Consider the following 19,492-nt stretch of genomic DNA (forward strand, 5'->3'; position numbering starts at 1 on the left):
CTTTGGTGTTTCATTGCTATGTCTCTCATTTATCTCACTTGCATGTGCCTCAGACCTGGTGGCTGACCTTAGCCTATTTCTATAATAAATTAATTCTCTTGTATGCATAGTATAGTTTCTCTTCCTTCCTCTTCTCCTCAACCCCCACCCCCAATTCAATCAATCAGGCTTCAGGTTTGGGGAAATGTTTTATTACCAATGTACAGGTTGACAAATTGTGCCCCAAAACTATGGGCAGGGGGAGCTGGGGTAGGACAGTTGTCAGGCACTGGAATGAGGAGTTACAGTTTGGTCACTACAGATCGTAGGGTGAACTCACACCACACCCAGGAGACAGGAGATGACAAGCAGGGGAAAGGAGAGAAGCTAGGAGCACCCAGGACAGGGAGTGGTTTTATGGGGGTGGGGTGGGATGGCTTTAAAGGGATAGCTGCCTTTGCTCAGGGCTTAGAGGCTTTATCTATAATCTCCCCTAGCCTGTCAGGATTTGAATCCTGACCTGTTTATTCCCTGACTAATTTGTTATCTTACTCTGACCCCTGACCAGTCTCATTCCCTGATCTATGAACACTTTCCTGTCTGTAAACCCCAACCTGTTTGTATCTCTAGAGTGTCCAAAAGCTCATAATTCATCTATGACCCTTTATAAGTTTGCAACATACTTAACATACTCCTCTCACCATCTGTGACCTCTGGCTTGTGATCTCTTATCCAGTTTTATAACCCCTGGCACCTGTCTGTAAATCTCTGACTATATGAGCCCTGACATGGTCTGTGAGCCTCCTCCTCTGTTGCCTTGGGTACAGCAACCAGGGGGTAATCAGGCTGTCTTTATAGCAGCTCCCTTTAGATGTCCTAGGCATTTGGAAATAAATTTTAATTGGAGAAACCAGGAGGAGGCTTGGGGAGTCTCCCTGTCTCTCTAACTAGGAGGAAATGAAGGCCAGACGAAACATCTGGTACCTCCCCAGCTCAACCTTTGTAGCATAGATGAAGAAGGAAGGGGTCATTTTAGGCCCCACCTGCCCCTTCAGGAATCCTGCCATCAGCTTCTACATCCCATTCTCTGAATAAGCCAGACATGGCCTGGCTGCTGAGTGATTCAGAAATGGGGACATATTGGCCATTCGAGAAATACTGGTAGCTTTGAGGCAGTGCACTTGGGGCTTGCACACTTAGAGCTTCACACTCTTGAGACCTTACATACTCACTTGAGGCCTTGCCTCAGGGCTCCACATGCATACAGACCTTGCTACCAAATTGTTCGTATTTCTCATGCATTGCCTTATCTAGGACTCTGTGGGAGAGGTAGTGTGGTACTGGGCTTGGGATCAGGAGAGACCTGAATTCAAATCCTGCCTCAGACACTTTCTAGCTATGAGACTGAGAGCAAGTTACTTAGCTCTCTGAGCTTTTTCCCTCATGTGTAAAATGGAGATGATAATGCCTGTGGTCCCTCCTACCTCATGGGGCCATTATGAGGACCAAGGGAGAAAACATGTAAAATACTTTGCCAACTTTAGAGCACAAAAGTATGAATGTCAGCTATTAACAGGGTTTTGTGGTCCCAAGGTAGCAACCACAGCCTCTTCTGTCCCCTCCCTACCTCAGGGGCTCAGTCAAGGAGGTTTGGGGAGGGGGAAACCCAGGGATTCAGAGGACTGACTGGATCCAAGGCCACCTCCAAGGCCTGGAGTTGAGGTGAAATGGGGAGGACTATCTGGGCCTTGGGATCAGAGACACACCAGGTACAGGTGCTAGGGCTTTTGCCTTCAAAAGGGCAGTGGGGCCCAGGCTATGGGGTAGGGTTGAACAGGTTCCCAGTGGCCCTGGGTTATGTTGAGTTCCTTGATGAAACCATTCCTCCAGGACTGAGGGAGGTGAAAGGGAGAAACCCAGGCACAGTGGGCAGGAATGACTATAGGCTGGCCAGAGGACCTAGCCTGGGTGCTTTGGGACCTGGGTGCTCTGACCCCCCAGGGTGGTGCTATGAAAGTGAGTGATGCACTTTTCAGAGGCTTCAGCAGGAGGTGAGAATCAGAGAGGAGGATGTGGGAGGTGAGGTGTTGCCTGAGAAACCACAAGACACTGGTGTAGATTTATAAAAAGGAGTGGGGAGGTCCCAGGGCCAGGGTAGGTTGAAGGGTGGCTCACTCAGCTGTGGGGCCAGCCCGGGAGCAGCACCGGGGCCGCCGCATACTCTGCAACAGGGCCCTGAACAAGCTGGGGGGGCGTTTGGCTTCCCTCGGTTGGGGGCCACCTCTGAGAGAGCCAGCCCGAGTGCCAGGTAACTGTGGCCCAGACGGTTCCCCTTGCCGCCCATGCTCCTCAATCTGCTTTTCCAGATGCTTCTGGATGGCCATGCCTAGTACCTCTACCTCCATGGAGGCCCCATACACCTCCCATGTCATACCCTTCTCATCCCAGCTGACCTCCCGCACAGGCTCAGGGGCTTCCTCAGCTGCTTGCACTTGTACTTCTGGATACGAGGTCTGGGGTGATGTCACTGGGGTCATGGGGCCAGTGGCTACTGACCGGGTCTCCACACTCATGGACACCTGCATCTCCACATCCTTCTTGGAGAGCAGTAGGCCAGGACTCCGGGAAGCAGAAGCATTCTGAGCAGTGGGTTGGAAGCTGAAGGTTGTGGGGCCTGAGCCATCCTGGGGCGTCATGGGACTCACTGCCACAGATACGCAGACAGAACGTGTGTCTGCCTGGGTGCCAGCATCCTGCTGTGGAGTGCTCACCTCCCAGGATGGTACCTTGGTGAAATTATCCCTAGTCCTGACTGCCCTCACTGGAGTTGGGTCTGCTTCTTTCTGTGGGGCTCCAGGAAGCTCCTGGATCTCCTCTGGGGTCAGTGGGATTTCCTCTGCTCCAGCCCTGGCAGGGTCAGCTGGTTGTGGAGAGTGCTCTGATGACTGTCCTTGGCTTGGGGATTCATACATAGTTTTTTGAAGTTCTTCTGTGGTTGCTTGGATCCCAGGGTCCTGCACTGAGGGGGTTCCAGGTCCAGTGGCAAGGAGAGCTGCTGCTGTCTTATGACTGAAATCAGGTTGGGTGCCCTTGGGTGCTCCACAAATAGCCATTTCTTTGTTCAATATTTGGGAGTCAGAGGAAGGCATTATCTCTGGTTTGGGACAGGCTGAGCTCTGACTCAAGTTTTCTGGGAGATGTTCTTTTGAGGCTGGAGACTTCTTAGAAGACACAGGGTCTGCTTTTTCCAAAGACATAGCATCCAATTCCTCCATGGACATGGGATTTACCTTCCCCAAAGATTTGGGATCTACTTTCTTCAAGGGTAGGGGATCCAACTTCTCTAAAGACACAGAGTCTCCCTTCCTCGAGGGTGTAAGTTCTGCCTTCTCAAAGGGTATAGGATCAACCTTTTCCGAGGGTCTAGAATCTGTTTTTCCTGAGGATACTGGATCTATCTTCCCTAAGGACATTGACTCTACCTTGTCTGAGGGAATACGATCCGCTTTCCCTAAGGAGACAGAATCTGTCTTCCCCAAGGACATGGGCTCCACCTTGTCCAAGGAAACATGATCCAATTTTCCCAAGGGGAAAGAATTTGCATTCCCTAAAGACATGGGATCTTCTTTCCTCAAGGACATGGGATTTGTCTTTCCCAAAGGGATGGGATCTGTCTTTCCTGAGAGCATAGGCTCCATCTTTCCCAAGGGAACAGGTTTTGCTTTCTCTGAGGAAATAGGATCTACCTTCCCTGAGGAGATGGGATTCACATTTCTCAAGGGCACAGAATCCACTTTCTCTGGAGAAATGGCAGCTGCCTTTCCCAAAGGCCCTAGATCGACTTCTCCTAAGGATGTAAGATCCGCCTCCACAGAGGACATGGGATCTGCCTTCCCCAAAGACATTGGATCCACTTTCCCCAGAGATGTGGACTCTGCCTTCCCTAAGGAAACAAGATGTACTTTTCCTGCAGACATGGGATCTGCCTTTCCTGAGGCAATGACATCTTCCTTCCCCACAGACTCAGGGTCCACTTTCCCCAAGTGTATGGAATTTGCCTTCCTGGAGGCCACAGAATCTGCTTTCCCTGAAGACAAAGACTCTGTCTTTCCTGAGGTAATGACCACTTCCTTCCCCAAGGACAGAGAATCCACTTTCCCTAAGAAAATGGGATCTGTCTTCCCAGAAGGTATAGAGTTTGCCTTCTTTGAGAATGAAGGATCTGCTTTCCCTAAGGAAATGGGATCTATCCTTCCCATGGACACAGGAATTGCTTTCCCTTGGGTCAAAAGATCCATTTTCCCTGAGGGTAAAGGATCTACCTTCTCCAATGACACAGGACCATCCTTCCTCAGTGATGCAGGGTCTGATCTTTCTGAGGACAAGGGATCCTTCATCTCCATGGAAATGGAATAATTTTTTTCTGAGGACATGGGATCCATGTTCTCCAAGAGCACAGAATTTATTTTCCCCAAGGGTGTAGGATCCTTTTTCTCAAAGGACATAGGATCTGGCTTCCCTGAGGTTGAAGTTGGCTGCAGGCCTAAAGTCTCTATTACAGCCTCTTCTTGGGGAGGCTTCATGGGGGAACTCTTCTCCCCCAAAATGGCCTCTTTCCCTGACTCTTCCTTTTCCCTGGTGGCCCAAGTTGGAGAGGGGCTGGAGCACTTGGAATCAGAGGAGCAAACCAAGGAGCTCCTACTAGGACCTAGTTCTTTTGGACTCAGTGGTAACTGTTTCTCTGATCCAGATGCCAATTCTATGGGCCCAGAGGGGTGGTCAGGTCCCAGACTCACCTCTGAGGCCTCCTTCTTGGGCTGACTTTGGGGCTCAGAGCTGGTTGCTTCACTAGGGAGGCCCAGCTCACTCACACAGCAGTTCCTCATGGCCAGGTCCTCTGTTTGGCAGCTCCTAACTTGATCACACAGAGAGGCAGATTGAGCTACCTGTGGCAGGTGGGGCCCAGGTTCTTGATGCAACAACTGCAGGCTGGCTGTCTTTTTAGTGCTGCCCATCTTCCCATAAGCCTTTGGCCATAGTCTATCCAACGGCTGTCCAATGGTTCTGAAACAGAGAGCAGAGGAGGCTATTTAGACTTAGAGCCCTGAGTAGTGAATCATCCAAATGCTATCAATGCAAATTCCCATCCTCCAGCCCACACAGATTTATTCCTTTTCCAACATCCCACCTAGCTCAATCCCATATCACTTAATATGTCTCTTGACTATAAAGTAATGATGAGGCAGCTAGGTGGCACAGTGGACAGAATACTGTCCACTTATAGACTCCTAAGTCCACACTTAGACTCAGGAAGATTCATTCTTATGAGTTCAAATCTGACTTCAGACACTTACTAGCTGTGTGACCCTGGGCAAGTAACTTGCCTCATTTTCCTCGTCTGTAAAATGAGCTGGAGAAGGGAATGGAAAACCACTAAGAAAATCTCAAATGGGATTTAGGACAAACCCACAAAGAGTGGGACATGCCTGAAATGACCAAACAACAAATAAAATAAGGCACCTAGGTGGCGCAGTGTGTATAGGGCTGGACTTGGAGTATGGAAGACATAAGTTCAAGTTTGACCTCAGACATTTACTAGCTGTGTGACCTTGGGTAAGTCACTTAACCTCTGTTTGTCTCAGTTTCCTCAGCTGTAAAATGGCCATTAATGGCAGTATCTAATTCCCAGGGTTGTTGTGAGGATCAAATAAGATAATATTTATAAAACATTTATGAGTCATACGTACATGAAGTAGATGGGGACTACTAACTTCAATCTGGCTAGCTACACCTATAATAACAGGTCACGCTGGACCGTCATATGAATCCTGTGAGGAAGACAGTGCAAAAGTAAAGTTGCTCCCATTCTACAGATCATAGAATCATAGGATTTTGAACCAGAAAGAATCTGAGAGATCATGTAGTCCAGGGGTTCTTAACCTGGGGCTCATGAACTTAAATAGATATTTTGATGATTGCATGTCATGTAATTGGTGTCCTCTGAAACCTTATGTATTGTATATATTTAAAGACATTAAGCTTGGTTCAACCCTCTCAATGAACAAATGCAAAAAATAAGGTTCAGAGAAGGGGAAAGACTTTATCTAAGGTCACAAGGTGGTCAGTTGTGGGCAAACCAGGTCTTATCACTCTGAGTTCATGTTCTTTCCCTTGGTGTGTGTGTGTGTGTGTGTGTGTGTGTATGTATATGTATGTACGTACATATATATGTAATGTATCCACTTTGCTGCCTTTTTGTGTCCTATAGATACATACCTGACTTCAAATTCAGTCTCAGATACTTCCTAGCTGTGTGATCCTGGCCAACTCACCTAGCTGCTGTCTGCCTCAGCTTCCCCATGTGTAACATTGGGATAATAATAGCATCTACCTCCTAGAGTTGTTGTAAAGACCAAATGAGATAATTTTTATAAAGTGCTTTGTATACTTTAAAGCACTATATAAATGCTAGCTATTATTATCACTGTTTATCTATCATAATCCAATTCATTCAATGGAAGAGGAAGTGTGATATAGTGGAATGAACGCCGGCTTTAGGGGATCAGAGTTTGAATCTTAGTTCTGTCACTGTGAAATACTGGGCAAATCACTTAACCCTTTCGAGTCTCAATTTTCTCATCTGTAAAATGAGAAGACTGGACTAGCTGGAGCCCTAATAAGCAATTCTGCTACCCTGAGGGAAGCAGTGAGAAAGTTACCTTTATATCAACTTTTAAGTCAAATTAAGTTGCAGGGGGAGGGAAAGATAGAGACCTCATACCTCAGTGCACCAGGCCCTGTGGGGATAGGGGTGGGAAATGACAAAGGCTGAGGGGAGAAGGCCAGAGGGGGATGTAGGATGAGAGTCTGAGAAAGCAAGCACTATGTCAACTTCCTATTTTATTTTTTAAATTAAATTTTATGTTTATTTTTAGTTTACACCATTCTTTCCACAAGATTTTGAGTTACAAATTTTCTCCCAGTCTTTGCCCTACCTACCACCCCAAAACAGCGATTCCACTGTATACCCCTTCCCCCAGTCTGCTCTCTCCTATATCCTCTCCCAACCGCCTCCGACTTTTCGGTAGGACAAGATGGATCTCTATACCCCAGTGCCTGTATATCTTATTTCCCAGTTGCATGTAAAAAAAATAATAATATATATTTTTAAACATTTGATTTTAAAACTTTGAATTCCAGATACTTTCCCTTCCTCCCTCTTCACTCACCCTTACTGGGGAGATAAACAATTCAATATAGGTTGTACATGTGTAGTTATGCAAAACATTTCCATAGTGGATATATTGTGAAAGACTGAATATATTTCCCTCCATCCTATCCCGCCCCCCACTTGTTCTATTCTCTGTTTTGACCCTGTCCCTTTTCAAAAGTGTGTGCTTTTAACTACCCTCCCCACAACTTGCCCTCCCCTCCATTGTCCCCCCTCTCATTCCCTTCCCCCCTACTTTCCTGTAGGGTGAGATACCCTATTTTCAACTTCCTATTTTAACTAGGTTCTAAGCTCAGTTATTCTCCCTTTTGAAGAAGAGAGGGCTGTCAGCATTCTAAATTTTGGTTCCCTGGCACAAAGCCTTATTCAAAGCTATACTTACTGTCTTGGGAGTAGATGATTCCAAAGGTTCCTTTCTAAATCCTATAATCCTAAACATTTACAGAAAACAACATATATACAGGAAATATCAGACTGAGCACAAGAGATGAGGCAAATATGTATGGGATGAGGTGCCCCATGCAGAAACCATGCAAGATCCTGTCTTGCTCAGATATTTTGAATCAAAATGCTGAGTTTCAGGGGGATTAGTCTGGTGTCTGTAGCCAGGCTGTGAGCTCTGATGCAGTTAATGAAGCAGTGAGTGATCACATCCTCTACTAAAGGACACCTTGTGTTGTATCACTGCAGGTCTGATTACGTTGTTTCTCTTCTCAATAAACTACAATGGCTCCCTGTTGCTTCTAGGATCAAACGTAAACTGTTTGGCTTTTAAAGACCTTCATGGGGGTGGCTAGGTGGCACAGTGAATAGAGCACTGGCCCTGGAGTCAGGAGGACCTGAGTTCAAATCCAATCTCAAACACCTGACACACTTACTAGCTGTGTAGTGTAGACTTGGGCAAGTTACTTAACCCCAATTGCCTTGCCTTCCTTCCTCCAAAAAAAAAAAAAGACTAGAATGTCAGAGTTGGGAAAGAACTTAGAACATGGAAAATCAGAGTTAGAAGAGATGTTGAATCAAAGAACACAGACTATTAGAGCTGGCAGAACAAGGAGGGACCTTAGAATACAGAATGTCAGAGCTGGAGGGAGTCTTGGACCCTAAACACTGAATGTCTAAGTTGGGAAGGATCTTAGAATTTTGACCATAGAATTCCAGAGCTGGAAGGAAGGCTAAAAACTAGAACATAAAATGTTATATTGTTTCCTTTTTGCCTAACCTATTGCTTTCACATAGTGCTTAATAATATCGAACTGAATTGAATCAGAGGTAGGAGAGACCTTAGAAAACAGAACATAGAATGACTGAGCTGAATGGGACTTGAGGACATAGAACACTACAGCTGGAAGATATCTTTGAACATAAAATGTCAAACCTACAAGAAATGTTAGAACATTATCATAGCTTATATTATAATAAACCATTTATATAGTGCTTTGTTCTTGTTTAGTCATTTTTAGTTGTATCTGACTTTGTCACCCTATTTGAAGTTTTCTTTCTTTTTAAAAAATCCTATTTAATATTTTATTTGTTCCCAATTATATATAAAACAATTTTTAACATTGTTTTAAAACATTTTGAGTTCCAAATTTAAAAATTTTAAATTTCGAGTTCTAAATTCTCTCCCTCCTTTCTTTCCTCCCCTCCCCCCATTGAGAAGGCAAGCAATTTGACATAGATTATACATGTGTAGTCATGCAAGTATCAACTATGTAAGTCACTCCGTGAAAGAAGACAGACAAAAATCCCCAAGAAAAATAGAGAAAGTAAAGAAAAAGTGTTTTTGATCCATTCAGGATCTACAAGTTCTTTTTCTGGAGATGGACAGCACCTTTCATCATAAATCCTACAGAAATGTCTTGTATCATTGTACTGCTGAGAATAGCTAAGTTATTCATAGTAGATCATCATACAGTGTTGTTGTTACTGTGTACAATGTTCTCCTGGTTCTGCTCATTTCACTTTGCATCAGTTCATGTAAGTCTTTCCAGGTTTTTCCTGAGAGCATCCTGCTCTTCATTTCTTAAAACACAATAGTATTTCATCACAATCATATACAACAACTTGTTCGGTTATTCCCCAATTGATGTCCTCAATTTCCAGTTCTTTGCTGCCACTAAAAGAGCTGCTATAAATATTTTGTATACATAGCTCCTTTTCCTTTTTTTCTATCTCTTTGGGATGCAGACCTAGTAATGGTATTGCTTAGTCAAAGTGTATGCCAAGTTTTACAGCCCTTTGGATACAGTTCTAAATTGCTCTCCAGAATGGATGAATTAGTCTACAATTTCACCAATAGCATATTAGTGTTTTAATCCTACACATCTCCTATAGCTTTCATCTTTTCTTTTTCTGTTATAGTAGCCAATTTGACAGGTGTGAAGAAGTAGCTCAGAGTTGTTTTAGTTTGCATTTCTCTCATCAATAGTGATTTTTTCATGTGACTATAGATAGCTTTGATTATTTTGTCTGAAAACTGCCTGTTCATAACCTTTGACCATTTATCAATTGAGGAATGACTCTTGTTTCTACAAATTAGACTCTATATGTTTGAGAAATGAAGTCTTTATAAGAGAAACTCACTGTAAAATTTTTTTCACAATAATGATTATGAATTTTGTATTTCCCTCCATCTTATTTCTCACCTTTTTATCCTACCCTTTCTCTCCTTTTACCCTGTTCTCAAAAGTGTTTTGCTTCTGACTTTTTCCACCCCCAAACTTCCCTCCCTTCTGTCAGCTCCCCCTCCTTCTCTTATATCTATCCCTTCCTACTTCCCTGTATGGTAAGATAGATGTCTATACCCAACTGAGTGTATATATTATTCCCTTTTTGAGTCAATTCCATTGCAAAATCCCTCCCTCCATTGTAAAATCTCTTTCAGACCTCTGTGATGTCAAATAATGCGTCACATTCTACTTCTTCCAGTGCATTCCCCTTCTCCTGGTGCATTCTTTTTTTCTCATCACTTAATTTTATTTTTTTTGGTAATCATGTCATGACTTTCAACTCACACCATTGCTTTCTGTCTATGTATACTCCTAACTGCCCTAATAATGAGAAAGTTTTTAGGAGTTATAAATATCATTTACCCACATAGGAATATAAACAGTTTAACCTTATCAGATCTCTTATGATTTCTCTTTCCTGTTTACTTTTTTATGCCTATTTTGTATCTTCTATTTGAAAGCCAAATTTTTATGCTTGAAAGTCCTCCTTTTCACTGAATATCCATTTTCCCCCTGAAGGATTACACTCAGTTTTGCTGGGTGGGTGATTCTTGGTTGCAATCCTAGCTCTTTTGCCCTCTGGAATTTCATAGTCCAAGCCCTATGATTCTTTAATGTAGAAGCTGCTAAAACTTGTGTTATGTTGACTGTGGCTCCACAGTATTTGAATTGTTTCTTTTTGGTTGCTTGCAGTATTTTCTCCTTAATCTGGGAGATCTGAAATTTGGCTATAATATTCCTGGAATTTTTCATTTTGGGATCTCTTTCAGGAGGTGATTGGTGGATTCTTTTAATTTCTATTTTACCCCCTGATTCTAGGATACCACAGCAGTTTTTTTTCAATAATTTCTTGAAAGATGATGTCTAGGCTTTTTTTTTATCATGACTTTTCAGGTAGTCCAATCTATTTTCCAGGTCAGTTGTTTTTCCAATGAGACATTTCACATTTTCTTCTATTTTTTCACTCTTTTGATTTTGTTTGTTTCTTGTAGTCTCATAAAGTCATTAGCTTCCACTTGCCCAACACTAACATTTAAGGAATTATTTTCTTCAGTGGGATTTTGTTCCTCCTTTTCCATTTGACCAATTCTGCTTTTCAAGCATTCTTCTCTTCATTGGATTTTTGTGCCTCTTTTACCATTTGGCCTATTCTGTTTTTTAAGGTGTTATTTTCTTCAGTATTTTTTTGTGCCTCCTTCACTAAGCTGCTGACTCTTTTTTCATGATTTTCTTACATCACTCTTATTTCTCTTCCCAATTTTTCCTCTACCTTTCTTGCTTCATTTTTAAAATTCTTTTTGAGCTCTTCCATGACCTGAGACCAATTCATATTTTTCTTTGAGGCCTTTGGTACAGGAATTTTGACTTTGTTGTCTTCTTCTGAGTGTGTGTTTTGATCTTCCTTGTCACCATAGTAACTTTGTATGCTCAGAATTGTTTCTGTTGTTTGCTCATTTTCCAGCCTATTTTTTTGACTTTTAATTCTATGTTAAAGTAGGGCTCTACTTCCCAAGTGGAGGGGGCACTGTCCCAAGATTCAGGGTTTTTTTTGTGCATCTGTTGTCAGAGGTAATTCTGGAGATCTATTAGTTTTGGGCTCTTCCAAGGTGATATGATCTAGGGCAGGGGTGGGGAACCTGTGGCCTTGAGGCTACATGTGACCCTCTAGGTTCTCAAATGCAGCCTGTTGACTAAATCCAAACTTCACAGAACAAATCCCCTGAATAAAAGGATTTATTCTGTGAAGTTTGGATTCATTCAAAGGAATGCACTTGAGGACCTAGAGGGCCACATGTGTCCTTGAGGCTTCAGGTTCCCCACCTCTGATCTAGGGAGAGGTATGGTTACTACCCTCCTGTAGTATGCACTGGTTTGTGAGTGACTACAAGCACTCTTTTCAAACCTGGAGCCGTGACCAGGGTCCCTGCCTCCTGTAGCTGACCACAAGCTGTGCTGTGCTAGTGATCCTCCTTGCACTAGGACTAAGACCCAGGCCAACTACTCAGATCCAAGTATAGGCAATGCAACAGAGTCCTGCCCTTGGTGCCAGCAAAGGGACCCCTGTAAACTCCTTCTGATCTATTGTCCTATCCCTTTACTGTCTGTTGTCTGGAAACCGCCTCTGCTGCCAATGATTCAGTCACCCAGAGGCCTGCTCCTGGTTTGCTGGGGCCTGGTCTGCACTACCAGACTGAGCTCCTTTCTCATCCTGGTGCAACAGATATTTCCTGCCAACCTTTCAAGTTGTCTTGGACTGGAAAATTGTTTCATACCATCTTTTTGTGGATTTTGCCACTCTAGAAATTGTTTATAGTCATTATTTGGTATTTGGAGGGGCTTGGCAGAGAGCTCAGGTGAGTCTCTGCCTTTACTCCACCATCTTGGCTCTGCCTCCCCATTTGGGGTTTTCTTGGTAAAGACACTGGTAATTTACAATTTCTTTCTCCACTTCATTTAACAGATGAGGAAACCGAGGCAAACAGGGTTGAGTGACTTGCCCAGGGTCACACAGCTACTAAGTATCTAAGGCTGGATTTGAACTCAGGAAAATGAGTCTTCCTGACTCCAGGTCCAGCACTCTATCCACTGAGCAAACTAGTTACTCTTGCAAAGCCTTCTTACATTAATATGCCAACCCTTCAAGGACTTGTGATTTCATCAATAGGGGTATTTCCTCCATCAATATAGATTGTGACCTCTCCATGACTTAGATGACCTTTGAGAATTGCTGTGACCAAAAAAAATCACCATGTAGACAACCTGATGATGGTCCACTTCAAATGGAACTAGGCTGGTCTTCAGACAACAGATATACCATCATTACCTGACATTCTTCCATCTTGGTGGGACTTGTAAGAATTTTTGCTCCATGTGCTTAAGCCTTCAAGAATCCATGGTCACATGTACACTAAGAGATACTGGAGTAGGACTTCATTAGAATTACATAATCATAGGGGTGGTCAGGTGGCTCAATGAGTAAGAGCACCGGCCCCAGTGTTGGGATGACTTGGGGATCAAATCTGGGCTCAGATACTTAGCACCACACCCAGAAATAACGGCCATGTAACCTTGAGCAAGTTACTCAACCCCAATTGCTTAAAAAAAAAAAAGAAAGAATTACATAATCATAGCTTATATGCTTTGAGGCTTATGAAGCACTTTCCTCATAATGAACCTATGAAGTAGGGTACAAGTATTATTATCACCATTTTACAGAGAAATAAACTGAGGCTCAGAGGTTCAATGATTTTCCCAGGTTGACAAGCTAGTTTTGGAGGCCTAAATTTCTTATTTCAAGATCTGATATCATTCTATTATAACATGGATATTCAGAACATCAGAGTTGGAAGATTGTGGAATAGTTAGGGATTGTGGAATAGATTCCCTTACCCTCACCCCCATTTCACAGATGAAAGAATTGAGGCCCAGAGAGGAGAAGGAACTTTTCTAAGGTCACCTAGCAAGAAATAAACAGAGATAACCACATGAAACTAGCATGTGTAAATCCCCAACCTGGGATGTGATCAAAGTACTAAAATCTGGGATCATGATTTGCTGTTTTGGGGTAGGGTTGGGTGAAGTTGAGACTAAATCTATGCTTTTATTGGTTTAGGAAACTTCCAATAACCCAGTTCCTTCTACCAATGCATATGGCACTTCCTCTGGAACTTAGAGCCTTATAGAGTTGCCTGGGGCATGGAGATGTTAGATGACTTGACCAGAGTCACATAGCTAGGATACAGGATATCCTAAAAATCATAGTGCAGTTCAAAGTTTTAGCAGTTTTTAACTGCACTATGACTTTTGGATCACCCCATATTTCAGAGTCAAGATTTGAACATGGGTCTCTCTGATGCTAAGAATATCTTTCTATGCTTACCCCTGCTGGTTTTCTGCCTACAGATTGTTCAAATAGGTCTATGTGATTCAACCAACTAAGTCCCAGAACCCTGACCATCCACAGGCTTCTCCAGGGGCCTGATTTTCTCTTTCCCCCTCCACCACAAAAGAATCACATGACTAGGGCTCTAGGTGGTGCAGTGAATAGAGCACTGGCCCTGGAGTCAGGAGGACCTCAATTAAAATCTGGCATCAGACACTTAACACTTACTAGCCATGTGACCTTGGGCAAGTCACTTAACCCAATTGCCATTCCAAAAAAAAAGAATCACATGAATTCTTTTTTTTTTTAAGCAATTGGGGTTAAGTAACTTGCTCATGGTTACATGGCCAGTTATTTCTGGGTGTGGTGCTAAGTAAGTATCTGAGCCCGGATTAGATCCCCAAGTCATCCCGACACTGGGGCCGGTGCTCTTACTCGCTGAGCCACCTGGCAGCCCCTGAATCACATGAATTCTTAAGCCCGCAAAGAACATATTTTAAAAGATGGAGCCCAGCTTAAAGGCAACAGACTTTTTACATTCGTAAAATGAAGGGATCAGACTAGATGATCTCTATGGTCCACTTGAACTCTAACCTTCTTGGAACTTCTGTGTGAATCTTTGCTCCAATTTGACCCTAACTAGACGATTTGGGGCAGGTCCTTTTGTGTTCAGACCACCCTAGGCCTCCTTGATCCCAACTCCATACTAGGTCTATGGAAGGATGAAGCTCTCCAGGAAAGAACCTTCCCATTCTATATGCTTCATTCTGGTCTGAATTCAACTGTGGTCAGCAGCCTCTGGCACTCTGACTTATGGGAGAAAGGATATCACAAAATTATAAAATTTAGAACTGGACAGGGGCCTCAAAGACCATTCTCATTTAACCCTTTCATTTTAAAGATGAGGAAACTGATACTTGTAGAGGTGAAGTTAGAGGTGTTTGGTTGTAAAGGAAGTATGGTGTGGTAGAAAGAACATCAACCTTATACTTAGAGAGCCTGGATTTGAATCCTGGTCAAACTACTCAGTACTTGTGTGACTCTAAGGAAGCCTCCTCACAATTCTAAGCCAACTACTTACTTCCTCATCTATAAAATAGGAACAATAATCTCTGCCTTGAACTCATTACAGGACGATGGCATAATAATGTTAGCACATATTTATATAGTGATTTAAGGCTTGCAAGGAATTTTCCTCAGAAAGCTCTTTGAAATAGACAGTATAAATATTCTCATTCTACAGATGAGGAAGCGAGGTTCAGAAAGAGGAAGCCTTTGGTTACAAAGCTAGGAAATGATGGAGATTGAATGAAGTAGTAGATGCAAAGAGCTTTGTAAATTTCAAAGTGCTATATAGATACCAGCTATTATTACTACTATTCAATATGATCAATCATTGGGCCCCACTTAGCCTACTCCTTCACCTCACACTAGTTAAGCAAGGAACTTCTCTCATTGGAAAATACCAATGAACCAGAGTAGTCTATGATGAGAGGCTGGTTCTTTAAAAGATCTGGAGGGAGGGGGAGGTAATTAGTGCTTTGCAAGCTCAATATAAAGTTAATAGTATAACATGGTAGTAAAAAAAAAGTGACTACAGTTTTTAGACTGTATTAATGGAGGCAAAATGTCCAGAACAAAGGAAATGATAGTTCTGCTGTCATCTGCCTGGGTCAGACCACATTTTATTAAGGACAAGAGGAAGGTGATCAGAATAGTGAGGAGACTCAAATCCATGCCTGTGAAGATCTGTTGAATGAACTGGGAATCTTCAGCCCAAACACAAGAAGATTTTGGAGGGGATAGCTATCTACAAATATTTGAAGAGCTTCATAGGAAATAAGGATTTTATATCCTCTGCTTAGTTCCAGGAGACAGAAGCAGGAGGAATGTCTGGAGGTTGTAGATAGGCAAATTTAAGTTTGACATAAGGACAAAAATTCCAAGTCATCTAAAAGAGGAATGGGCTGCCTTGTAAGTGAGTTCCTCATCATTGAAGATCTGGTTGTGCCTTAAATAACTTTGTTTCTCTCCCAATGTCTGGCACAGGGATCTATACCTTATAGGTGTTTATGAGATGTTCACTGAATTGAAGAAACCAAAATGATATGAACACGTATACCAAAACACGATGCTTGGGGTTCAGGTAAAATTTCAGCTGGCATTAGCACAGGTTTTTTTTTCTCTTCCATCTATCTACTCTTTTCTTCCTTCCTTTGTCAGTCCCTAGTTCCAGCCAAATTCTCAATGACAGTCCCCAAACAACTGGAGTTTATTCTGGGGAAGACAACCAGTAAAGTGAGAGTATGGTGAGAATTGTCATACAAGGGAATGACTGAAGGAAATGAGGATGTTTAGCCTGTTGACGAGAAGGATCATCTTCTAATTAATTTTAGTCATAGTCATGATTTAGAATTATAGATTTAGAGTGGGATGGACCTTAGAGCTCATCTAGTCCGATTCACTCATTTGATGGATGAGATCCAGAGAGGGGAAAGGATTTTCCAAAGGTCACAGAGTAGTAGTAATCAGATTCAAAACCATGTCTTCTGACTGTAACCTCAGCCTCCTTTCCATATAAACACACTGCCTTCTCTCTGAGGGGCTGTTATGCAGAAAAGGAGTAAGACTCATTCTGCTTAGCCCCAGAGGGGAATTTGTAAAGAGAGGCAGAGTGTGACTTCGTGTGGGGAAAAAGTTCCTAAACAATTAGAAACAAAAGCCTTTCCTCCCGAGGTAGAGAGTCTAGCCCAACATTGTAGATCTTTAAGGGGAGGTTGAATAGCCACTTGTCAGGCATGTTGTAGAAGTACATGTTACACATATGTGTCCTTTGAAGTCCCTTCCAGCTCTGAGATAGTGTAAGTCTATGATTCAACTATTCCTATCCCTTCTAGCACTCTTCTCTTCACAGCGGTATCTGACATTGAAACGCTGTAAGGGAAGTCTTAAGGAATCCATTTCCTTAAAGGCTGATGACCAGAAAGCTTAGGGCTCCCTTTGTTCCTCAGCTGGGTGACCCTTGGCTAATCACTCCACCTTCAGGGACCCTCAGTTTCCTCATCCATTAAATGTAGCTAATGCTGGTACTTCTGACCTCCTTGAAGTGCTAACAGAGGAAACCCTGGAAATCTTAAAGTGTGGTAAAAATATAAACTCTTATTATTACGATTATCCTTTGCCTCTAAGATTCTATACCCACCCCCTTTCTTTACCTCACTCTAAAGAGGGAGATCTACTTGGCTTCCCAGCCACACCAGGCATAGGGTAGACATAGGAGCCCAAACCTGTCCTCTCTTGGGAACCTAATTGTGCTGTTAACAAAGACCTGAGTAGAGGGCATCACTCATGAGTTTTTCTTGGCTCCCCAGTATGTAGATGGGGGATAGGGCCTAGTGACCTTCTCAGTGTAAACTCTGGAGGGCTCTAGCATGAAGTGTGGACCAGACAGTGTACCTTGTGGGCATGAGATGGAATATATGACAATATATATGAGTAGGTGGGGAAACTTAGTGTATGTGTGTGTGCATATGGTTTGTATAATTTTGTGCCTATTATCATGAGGAGTGGATAAATATGTGTGGAAATGCATGTCCATCTATGTACTTGAGCCAGGAGTATATTATGAAAGTATATGGGAATATGTGTGACAGTTGGTAGCTATGTATGTGCATGTGGGTCATAGTGAGGGGGAAAAGTGTACATGTGAGAGTCTGTGTGCATGTGACATTGAATTTAACCATCTGTGAGGGGGTAGATGGGTATATGTGACAGATTGCATGATGGGTGTCTGTAGCCATCTATGAAGACCAGAGTGAGTGGAAGCAGAGAGAGATGTGTGATAGTGTGTGACAGCATGAAGGGTGAAAGCACATGTGTGACTGTATGTATATGTAATGGTGTAACAGTGTCAAAATGAGCATCAGAAGCCTTAATAGGAAAGGATATGTGAATGCATGTGATAGTATGACCATTGTATGAAGGGTAGAAATGTATGAAAATGAGTAGGATTGTCATGGTATTTGCAATTGTGAGTGTAAGTGAACATGACAGAGGTGAAAGTTAATTATGATTTGGGGTATGTGTGTGTGTATAACCCTGTGTAGCAGTATGGTATGGGAAATATCCTCATCGAGACTATATTATACACGCCTGTGATGGGGTTTAGGGGGGGTGTTTTTTTTTTTAATGCTTATGTGCTTGTATATAGGAGAATGTGAGCCTCCAAGTATAAGTATATGTATGTGAGTCAATCCTGCTTGAAAGATATACAAGAGTGTGAGCCTATTAGAATGTGTGAGTGTAGCTGAGAATGTGTGCACTGTAGCATGAAGCTATGTGTACAGGTGTGTAAATCTATGAAAATGGGGATGTGTATGAGTGTAAGTATTGGAGAGCAAGAGCTGGTGTGTGAAATTGTACAGATGAATCCCCACCCCCCCAACCGCTGATAGAGTGAAAAGGGGCAAATTTCCCTCCCCTGTCTGCCCCCTAAGGTACTGACAAGTTGGGGACCAGCCCCCTACCCTCCTTTCCTACGCACCCCTTCCCCAGAGCACCACCCTGAGATAAGTGCATGGAAAACAAAGAGGGAAAGATTAGAGGGGTTGCCACACATGTGTGCTGCCATCCCTGGTACTGGGTTGGGGTGGGGGGAGACAAAGAGAGCAGCGATGCTCTGGGCTCTGGGGCGGAAGGAAGCAGCCCCGGCTTGGGGTAGAGGTTTGGCAAGGAGAAGGTCTGGTAGGCTGCGTCCACAAAAATTACCCCCCTCCCAGACCTGGAATCCCTCCCTTTCCGCAGTTCTCGAGTTTACACACGTGTGCACATGTGTAAAACGCATAAGGCTGAGCCCAACACAGGCACATATATGTGCCTGCAGACACGCACGCACATGGCACAGATCTCTAGCCTAGGGCCCTATCTTCTGCTTCACACACAAGGAATAGGGATGGGGGGGGGGGGGAGAGGGGAAGGAGAAGAAAAAGGATCTTACCCCCACCTTCCTATCAGCAGAAGGCAGGCAGCTGGAGCTGGACCTAGGGCCCTCCCAACTTTCAAGGTGGGGAGGGGGAAGAGGGAGAATGTCAGGGGAAGGAGGCACCAAAGATTCAACCGGGACACATGCCTCCCCACCCTTTCCTAATAAACAGGAGAGTTAATCGGGGCACTGAATCTTGAAACTAAGGAAAGACAGGACTCTGGGGGAAATAGCCTGAGGCTACGGCCATTGGCGGGGGTGGAGGGAGAGACTGAGCTGGGGAGAATTGAATCTTGCGAGGGGTGTGACCGAGCCTTTGGAGGCCTGGGTGGGTCAGGAGCAGAGCCCTTACCCTCCACTCCGGCTCGGCCCACCTGTCCAGTCTGTGAGGGGACCCGGATAGGGGAGGGGGGCAAGGGACAGATGGGGGGGGGTGTAGCGGCAGAGTGAGTTCGGGCAGGGGCTGGGATTAGGTTACCTGTGCCCCCTTGGAGCAGCCCTTCCTCCTTCTCAGGCCGCCTCCACTGGGGTCCAGGAGCAGCGCCCGTCTCACCCGTGCCCAGTGCCCTGCGCCCCGCGCCCGCGGTCGCCGCTGCGCTGCTTCCTTCAGTGCCCCAGGCTGGCGCCGAGCTCAGCTGTCAGCCCGCGCCCTCCGATGGAGCATGCGCGAGAAGCCGCTGCCTCGG

General features: G+C 44.0%; 1 protein-coding gene across 1 annotated transcript; it reads right to left on the reverse strand.

The window, feature by feature from the left end:
* Positions 1 to 119: 119 nt before the first annotated feature.
* Positions 120 to 19,492, reverse strand: GPRIN1 (G protein regulated inducer of neurite outgrowth 1). Its single transcript, XM_069077766.1, has 2 exons — positions 19,285 to 19,492; positions 120 to 5,043 (listed from the first exon to the last, which is right to left on the reverse strand). The coding sequence occupies exon 2, from the start codon at positions 4,992 to 4,994 to the stop codon at positions 2,151 to 2,153; it is 2,844 nt and encodes a 947-aa protein (XP_068933867.1). The 5' UTR covers positions 4,995 to 5,043; positions 19,285 to 19,492; the 3' UTR covers positions 120 to 2,150.

This window comes from Petaurus breviceps, unplaced genomic scaffold (genome assembly GCF_028583685.1).
Source record: "Petaurus breviceps papuanus isolate PSGF00001 unplaced genomic scaffold, PetGlider_PUasm1.0 90994, whole genome shotgun sequence".
NCBI classification, from domain to species: Eukaryota; Metazoa; Chordata; class Mammalia; order Diprotodontia; family Petauridae; genus Petaurus; species Petaurus breviceps.

Excerpts from the sequence above, each read along its gene's own strand:
- GPRIN1 (XM_069077766.1), bottom strand. The coding sequence starts at position 4,994 with ATGGGCAGCACTAAAAAGACAGCCAGCCTGCAGTTGTTGCATCAAGAA.